The sequence below is a fragment of the Felis catus genome, chromosome A3, assembly GCF_018350175.1.
Source record: "Felis catus isolate Fca126 chromosome A3, F.catus_Fca126_mat1.0, whole genome shotgun sequence".
NCBI lineage: Eukaryota > Metazoa > Chordata > Mammalia > Carnivora > Felidae > Felis > Felis catus.
Window position 1 is genome coordinate 27791841 of NC_058370.1, and position 8388 is coordinate 27800228.

Below are 8388 nucleotides of genomic sequence, written 5' to 3' on the forward strand. Positions count from 1 at the left end.
TCTCGGCTGAATCCGTGAAATGGGGCAACAGCAGCCTTCACCACGCGGGGCCCTCTGGGGCACAACCGGGACCTGGGGACTGGCCCTCCAGTGGGGCATCTCCGGGCCAGGGGAAGGCTTTAGGGGTGGACGGACCTCACATCACCATCCTGCCACATGCCTTTGGGTATCACTGGCCCCCCAAATCATCTCAGCTAAAACAGGGGTAAGGATATCCCCCTTAGCACACGCTCCCTGTCTGTGAAGACACGGAGAAGGGACGGGTTACAGTCTAGAACATTCGAGTGGCGTTAAGTAGCTACTAAAGGAAGGAGGCTACCCTTTACCTTTGTGTGCTGACTTGGGATGACAGCCAACGTAGATCAGGAAACAGAGTGCAAAGGAGCTGAAAGCAAGGACGACATGCTACTGTTTGGGTAAAGAGTGGAAGAAAGTATATACATACATATATATTTTTTCTGCATTTGCTTGGTTATTCATAGGGAATGGGACATCACAAAATCTGGTGGCCAAGGCTGCCCGCAGCGGGGGAACTAGTGGCTGGGGGACACGAGGGAGGGGAACTTTACCATGTTTCCTCTTGTACCTTTTGACTTGTGAACCATGTGAATAAATACATCCCTTATTCAAAAATAAATACATTTAACATTTCTTGCCAACCACATCAGACAGCTAGTGACTGTTCACGAAGACTGTGGGGAAAGTTTAGTCATCTTGACTTCCGGAGAGGGGTCCTCCTGACGTCCCCCGGCCCCACACCCTCCAGGGCACAGGGGAGCACCTGCGGCATCTGGGCCTCTGTCAAGGGTCTAGGAGAGAGGCCACCTCCGACCTCTGCCGGGAGTCCCCCTCCCCCATTCTTCAGATGGGAATATCTTTTATTTAAAAATACTTTTTTATTTTAAACCCACCAATTCTCTCTCTCTCTCTCTCTCACACACACACGCGCGCGCACACACACACACACTCACTCACAGATATGCACACATCCTCTGTCACCAACAGTCTTTGTTTTTCCAAAAGTTCTGCCTTGTCTCTGACCAGCTAGGGCTGGGACTGGCCGCATGGGTCCTCATGGCTCTCTGGGGTGTGGTGGAGCTGTCCCAGGGAGCCTGCCCACAGGATCATGGGCCCAGACCGTGGTCCTCAGGTCCCAACACGAAAGAGGTTGGGGTTGGGCTCCTGGGGTCTTCTCCCCTGTTCAACCAGCGGCTGCCCTCTGGCCTCCTTCTCCGGGGTCCTGCGTGGAACAGCTGCCATAGGGGTCTGGGCTCATCTCTGTGGCACTCGGAGGGGGGCTACCCCCCTCACCTTCAAGCAGCTGCCCCCCAGGTCACGACGGCCACCCTGCAGGAGGAAAGAAGTTCGATCAGGTCACCGTGAACGCTGGAACTAACCTCTGTGTCCAGCACTAGGGGACCTCGTAAATAAATCACAGCCGCACAATAAACTTCTCCACAGCAGAAGGCAGAAGAGACTCTTCAGGACTGATAGGGAATATTGGAGAGATAACATCATTCAAGGACAAAGGCAAGAACCGAGTGGATGTTCCTGTGTGCTGAGATTTCTGGAGAGAAGGGCATAAGGGAAATTGCTAATGGGTTTCCTCAGAGGAGAGGAATTTCGTGAGGAGGAGGCAAGATGGATGGGAGGGAGGCTTTTTTTCTTTTTTTAATGCTATGTAACGTTTTACTTTTTTTTTTTTTTTTTTAATGTTTTCATTTATTTTTGAGACAGAGAGAGACAGAGCATGAACGGGGGAGGGGCAGAGAGAGAGGGAGACACAGAATCCAAAGCAGGCTCCAGGCTCCGAGCTGTCAGCACAGAGCCTGACGCGGGGCTCGAACTCACGGACTGCGAGATCATGACCTGAGCCAAAGTCAGACACCCAACCGACTGAGCCACCCAGGTGCCCCACATTTTACCTTTTTCATTTCTTCCCCATGTAATTTGTTGTTTCTTCTTCTTCTTTTTTAATCCAATATACTTTTTATTTATTTTATTTATTTTTTTATTTTTTTTTCAACGTTTATTTTTTTTTTTTGGGACAGAGAGAGACAGAGCATGAACGGGGGAGGGGCAGAGAGAGAGGGAGACACAGAATCGGAAACAGGCTCCAGGCTCTGAGCCATCAGCCCAGAGCCTGACGCGGGGCTCGAACTCCCGGACCGCGAGATCGTGACCTGGCTGAAGTCGGACGCTTAACCGACCGCGCCACCCAGGCGCCCCAAATCCAATACACTTTAAATCATAATATTTTACATTTACAAACAAACCCCACAGTGGATCCTCCCCACTGCCCCATCGTCCGCCCAGTGGCTTACTCATCAACCTTCGGAAGTAGACTGTGGATTTCTGGCCTCCCTAAGGTGTTCTCTCCACCAGGAACGTGCTCTCTGGTCCTGTCTCCCCGGGAGGGCTTCTCTTCCTGCCACTACCCGGCACTTCTGGGGACATTCTACCAGGCTAAAACTCAGAAGGGGGAGGCGGGGTCTCTTTTTGTTCCCCATCAGGCTGGGGGCTCAGGGGGTGGTAGGGAAAAGTCCTTCGCTCTGTAGCCCCGAGCCTGGTGTGGAGCAGGCAGCAGACGAATGCTGCTGGAATCAGTGGTGCCCACTGGAAGATGGGCAAATGATGGCAGCCCCCGAAGCCACCTGTCCCTCACCCTGCAGGGGTTGTCCCTACCCGGTATCGTGAGGTCTGACCCGTGGGTTTCATCCTCACTCTAAGTCAGTGAGGTCATGGGCATTAGAGCAACCCCTCTGTTGAGGCTCCCGCCGTGGAATGCCTGGCCCAGAGGCACCCAGCCAGTTGGTAAAAAAGCTGGGCTAGAAATCCATGTTGTCCGACAGTCAGTTCTGCTTCCAGGACACGTTGGTATCTGAAATCCCACTGCAAACGCTCACCCCACCAAGCCTGGCGAGGAGATGGCAGGACAGGCATCTTTCTCAGCCATCTAGAGAAACAGCCGACCATCTGGGAGCTCTGCCCCCTGTCCCCTCGGCCCCTGGGCCCAGGTTGGGGCAGATCCATCCAGATGTGAGCCCAGCCTCCCTCGAGGCTCTCCGGGCCCAGGGACAACATGTTCATTCACAGGCAGGGCTATTTTGAGGGCTGAGGCCACCGTCCCAGCAGAGCCTGGGGCTTAGGCTTCTCACACAAATCCGGCAGGAGTGGCTGAGAAAGGGGGACAGGAGTGGGGAGGAAGAGGGTGTAGCGTGCTGGGGGGTAAAAACACTGGCCTCTCACTCTTTCACTCTATTTCCTCAGGACGGGCAGAGGGGGTTTATTTTTGGTGGGGGGAAGGGGGTGGGACTCCTCTGCCCCAAGTCTGGCAGGCATGGGGAGACCCTGGTCTCATGATAACGCTGGGACCCTTCCTCTCCCTGAACTTCAGTGTCTTGTCTATGACGTGGGGACACAGTGATTCTGCCGCCCCAGGATGCAGCGTCACGCAAATGCAGCTGTGAAGGAGACTTGCAAAGTGCCAAAAGCACTTAGAAGGGCCCTGACTAGGCCCCAGCTTCTCTGTCCCCTAGGAACTCAGCGCCCAGGGCTCTGGGAAGCACGCTGGTTAGGAGCTGGGCTGGAGTGAAACAGATCGGAGCGTCAACCCCCGCTCTGCCTCGAACTACCTGTCAGACCTCAGGCAGGTGCCTTCACCTCACTGAGCCTGTTTCCCCACATGAAACGTGGAGGTGCTGTGAGGACTGATTATACGTATTTATAGGTGAAGCCCTTAGCACAGCATCACGCACACCCCAAGTGTTTAATAGGTGTTCACAAGTGGGGCGCCTGGCTGGCTCAGCCCGGTAAGCGCTTGACTCCCGCTCAGATCGTGATCTCGCGGTTCACAAGTTCAAGTCCCGCGTCGGGCTCTGTGCTGACAGCTCAGAGCCCGGAGCCTGCTTGGGATTCTGTGTCTCCCTCTCTTTCTGCCCCTCCCCTGCTCACGCTCTCTCTCTCTCAAAAAATAAACATTAAAAAAATTTTTTTTTAAATAGATGTTCACAAGTATCATTATCAGCATCACCTGGTAACGGTACCCCCTGCCCCACCACCCGCCGGGCCACGTCAGCTCCCGAGCTGCTTCTGCCAACTGGGGAGCGCCTTCCAAGATGATACTATCCAGCTCCACCCCCAGGTGACAGAGGGGGAAGTGGGAGAGGCAAGAACCCCACTCCGATCTCCTACTTGGCTATTTCCATCACAGAGGGCCACACCAATCCCCTCCTTAAACAGAAAGATGCTCCAGAGAACAGGGTGGTCCACGGTGACCCCCCACCTCAGCCATGTGGGAGGGAGGGGCTCAGAGGAGAGTGACAGACTCTGGGTCTTGGAGCTGTCTGGCCCCCAAGGCTCAGAAGGGAGGCCCTGCAGTGGCCCCACAAGACAGCCAGCTTTCTTTCAGTGGAGCCTTCGAGGGGCCAGAGCTGGCCAGGATCGCCCCTCTCGCCTAATCCCAGAGGAGCCTGTAGGGATGAGCCTGGCTTCTGCAGCCAAATTTGGCTAGGTTCTTGGTCCTGTAGACAGATCGCAGGGAAACAGGCAGACCCGGGCAGCGTCCCTGGGATCCATGGGATAGGTGGAAACCAGCAGAAAGAACTCCCCCACCTGCTGTTGGTGTTGGGGCATATGGTAGGCACACCCTCTCCCCTGAGGCCTGCCCTTACAGTCCCCCACCCCAACTAACCTTTCCCACTTCCCAATCAGGCAGGCCTGAATCCGAACCCTCACCTCATCACGGACAGCGTCTCCGAACCAGTGACAGCATTGGTAGGCAGGTGGGGATAACCAGAGGCCCTCCCTCCCCCACTGCCACTGAGGGGCTTTAACTATAATATGTGAAGAGTGCTTAGCACAGGAAATCAGTGCCCAACAAGGCTGCCTCCCCTCTGTGCTCTGCCCCTTTCTTCTCTACGTCACGCATCCTGATGCCAACTCTCGAAGTGCCCTGTCCCTAGAACACCTTTCCTTACCCCCTCACCAGCCTTGTCTCTGTTCCCAAGCATCTGTCAGGAGTTCAGCCCCTGGCTGGGGGCACCTTCTGGGCTCTGACAGTCCCTTGGTGCTCCGCCTCCCCACCAGGAGAGTGCAGCGTCCCTGTCTCCATGCCCTTGGTCTGGCCCTGCCCCTGCACTGGGAGATCCTGACTGTGATGGGTGGGGACCCACGACCTGCTTCTCTGGGAATGTTCTCAGGGCCACCAAAAGGCGACTCTTGGGTAGATAAGGTTGGATGAACTGAATGAACAGGCGAAGCGCATCACCGTGGGCCCAGCCAGCCCTTCACATCTGGAGGCCTGAGGCCCACCTGGCTTCCCCTCCCAGCCTGGAACGCTGACCAGGGTCCACGGCTGGGAGCGGCAGGGTACAAACCAGAGCCTAAGAAAACTGACTCAGGGAATTTGAAGCAGCCATGGGGGTGAGCGGCCAGACTGGGAGTCTGATGAGTCAGAGGAGGGTGGTCTGAGGCCAGGACCCAGAGGCTTCCCCAGAACAGAGTGAAGCAGGGGACCCAGAGCAGCTGTTAAGAACTGAAGAATGGGGGTCTCAGAGGCCTGGCTCCAATCCCTCGTGGCCTTTCACTTTCCAAAAGGCTGTGGGCCCCTCAGGGGCTCTCCCAGTCTCCAGGACCGAGAGGGAAAGATGAGGGATGAAGCGGGCTCCTTGGGGCCCAGGCAGGAGGAGAGCCAGCTTTCAACCAGGAGAGCCCCCAGGCAACTTGTGCCGCTACCCAGCCCCTCTCGCCCGCTCCCAGGCTGGCTCTCATCCTTGTCAGCGCCCGTGGGACGCACCACGAGATCCTAACTCCACCTCTATCTAGCGGACTCAACAATGACTCTGCCCCACACTCCATCCCGTTTGGGGCTGGGGTGCCCTCAGGAGACCCCCGTCTTCACTCCTGCTCATCGCTGGCTGCCTCAGAGTTTTAGCTGGGGGTATGCGTCCCTTTTGCTTCTCAGTCTCCTGCCAAGTCTCCGGTCAAGTCTTAGGATGCGCGACCACTACTTTACTGGGAAGGGTAGTTCGGGGCAACAGGCACGCATCGAGCAACAGAGCCTGCATCCCGGTTTCCCAGGTGAGTAACTGTGGGCATGGGATCACACCCCCCCCCCCCCAGCCTCGGATCTTCATCAGGGATAAAATGGCCAGAATAACTACCTGCCTGGCTGAGTTCTTGGGAAGGTGAAAGGGGACGAGGAACGCACCTCGCACACAGGAAGAGCCCAATAAATGATGTCCTTTGTGACCATTTCCTCACGCTCTTTCCCCAGCACACCTTCAGGGAAAGGGGTGTCTCTCTCTCAATGAGCAATGTCCGCTCTCAAAGAAATGCCCGAGCTCTGGGCTTTCCTGCACCACTTGTGTCTGGGGGACTCTGAGCGAGCGGTTCTGTTCCATCCACACCAAACCCTGGGCTTGGAACGCAGCACCCCCCCCCCAGCCCCCCGACGAATTTCCTGTCGCTTCCCCCTCTCTTCAACTGGGGTCCCTGCTCCTCTTCTGCTCCCTAGGAGGCCCCGTCCCCCCGCCAACCCCTGCCCCGCGGCCACAGTCCTGGGGCCCCGCGCACTCACCCCTTTGCGCTGGTTGCTAAGGCAGAAGGTGCAGATGGAGCGCGGCTGGCGGCCGCCGTCGGGGGCAGCGGGGACCGCGCTCTTTGCACTGCCGGCCGCCCGGAAGCACGGCTGCCCGTCGTCGGCCGCGTCCCCCAGCAGCAGCACGTTGGCCAGGTGCGCGATGTAGCTGGACGCCAGGCGCAGCGTCTCGATCTTGGACAGCTTGCGGTCCACCGGCTCGGTGGGGATGAGCGTGCGCAGCGCCGTGAAGGCCGTGTTCACGCTCTGCGTGCGGTCCCGCTCCCGCGCGTTGGCCGCCTGCCGCTGTCGCACCACCACCACGGGGCCCGCGCCGCCGCCCGCCCGCCGCCCGCCCCCGGGGCCCGGGCCGCGCCGCGCCGCCTCCAGGCCCTCGCAGCAGCCGAACGACTGGTCGGACGCGTCGCTCTCGCTGCGGTTCTCCTCGTCCTCGCTCAGCAGCCGCACGTCCGGGTACAGCACGTGCGCGCCGACGGGGCGCAGCAGCGCGAACGCCATGGGCGCCCGGCCGCGTCCCTCCGTGCGCCGCGTCCCAGCGTCTGCCGCGCCCCGCCGTGCGCTGCCGCGCGCTCCCACGGCCCCGCCGGCCCCCGCCTTATAGCCGGGGAGGGGCCAATCACGAGGCCGCCCCGGCGGGGGCGGAGGCCGCCGCCCTGGCCAATGGGGAGGCGCCCGCCGCGCCCCGGCCAATGGCGAAGCGCCCGCGCCCCCGGTGCCCCAGGTTGAAAGCAGCCCGCGAGCTAAGTGACCCGCCCTGAAGGCTTCAGTCCCCGCCGGCGAGCGGGGCGAGGGGCTGGGGGGTCTGGGGGTTTGGGGTGGGTGTGCCCAGGTCCGGACCCTTTATCCGCGGTCTAGACCCGCAGGGGGACTCTCTTGGCTTCAGTTTCCTCGTTCCGAAAGAGGATTGCAGAGAAACTAGCCTGGGGTTTTCCCGCCTTCACATTCTAATACTGCGGTTCAGCAACTTTCGCTTGTGTAAGACTTGGGGAAGGGGGGCTGTTGACAGGACAGATCCCTGGGTCCCCCCCGTTCTGATTCAGCAGGTCTGGAATGGGACCCAGGAATCTGCATTAGGGTGGTGTCCACGAAGAACACGTAGAGAAACACTGGAATCTTTCCAACTAAGGATTCCACAGTGTCACATCCTTAACAGCAAACTTAAAAAAAAAAAAAAAGGCGAAACAAAAATAACATACACAAACGCCAGTAGCTTCATTCATTCATTCATTCATTCATTCAACAAGTATTTCTTGGATCCCTGCTATGTCAGGAATGGTTTTAGGTCTGAGAATAGAGAGGTGACCAACTCTGCCCTCATGGAATTGACATTTTGGTTGACGTCCTACCTTGTGCCACCCACTGTGCTGAGTAATTTACTGATCTTTACTGTTCCTTGCTGAAGTTGTGGGGGGTACCCCCGACCCCGATTTACAGATGAGAGAGCTCTGGCCTTCAGTCTTAACAAGAAGTGAGTGAAGCCATTAGCCCCAGCCTGTGACTTCACTATCACCCCTGTCCCACTATCCCCCCCCCCCAATAAAATGCAAATTGCTTTCCAGGACGCCTGGGTGGCTAAGTTGGTTAAGCGGCGGACTTCGGCTCAGGTCATGATCTCACGGTCAGTAAGTTCGAGCCCCGAGTGGGGCTCTGTGCTGACAGCTCAGAGCCTGTCTTCGCATTCTGTGTCTCTCCCTCTCTGCCCCTCCCCCCCAAAAACTAAAGTAAAACATAAAAAAAACCTTTTTGAAATGCAAATTGCTTTCCTACACTCCCCACAATCCCACCCT

At 57.5% G+C, this 8388-nt stretch overlaps 1 protein-coding gene across 1 annotated transcript; it reads right to left on the minus strand.

Annotated features, from left to right (window-relative positions):
- Positions 1–411: 411 nt before the first annotated feature.
- On the minus strand, positions 412–7175 carry TCF15 (transcription factor 15). Its single transcript, XM_023251369.2, has 2 exons — positions 6581–7175; positions 412–1347 (listed from the first exon to the last, which is right to left on the minus strand). The coding sequence occupies exons 1-2, from the start codon at positions 7097–7099 to the stop codon at positions 1273–1275; spliced, it is 594 nt and encodes a 197-aa protein (XP_023107137.1). The 5' UTR covers positions 7100–7175; the 3' UTR covers positions 412–1272.
- Between the last annotated feature and the right edge of the window lie 1213 nt (positions 7176–8388).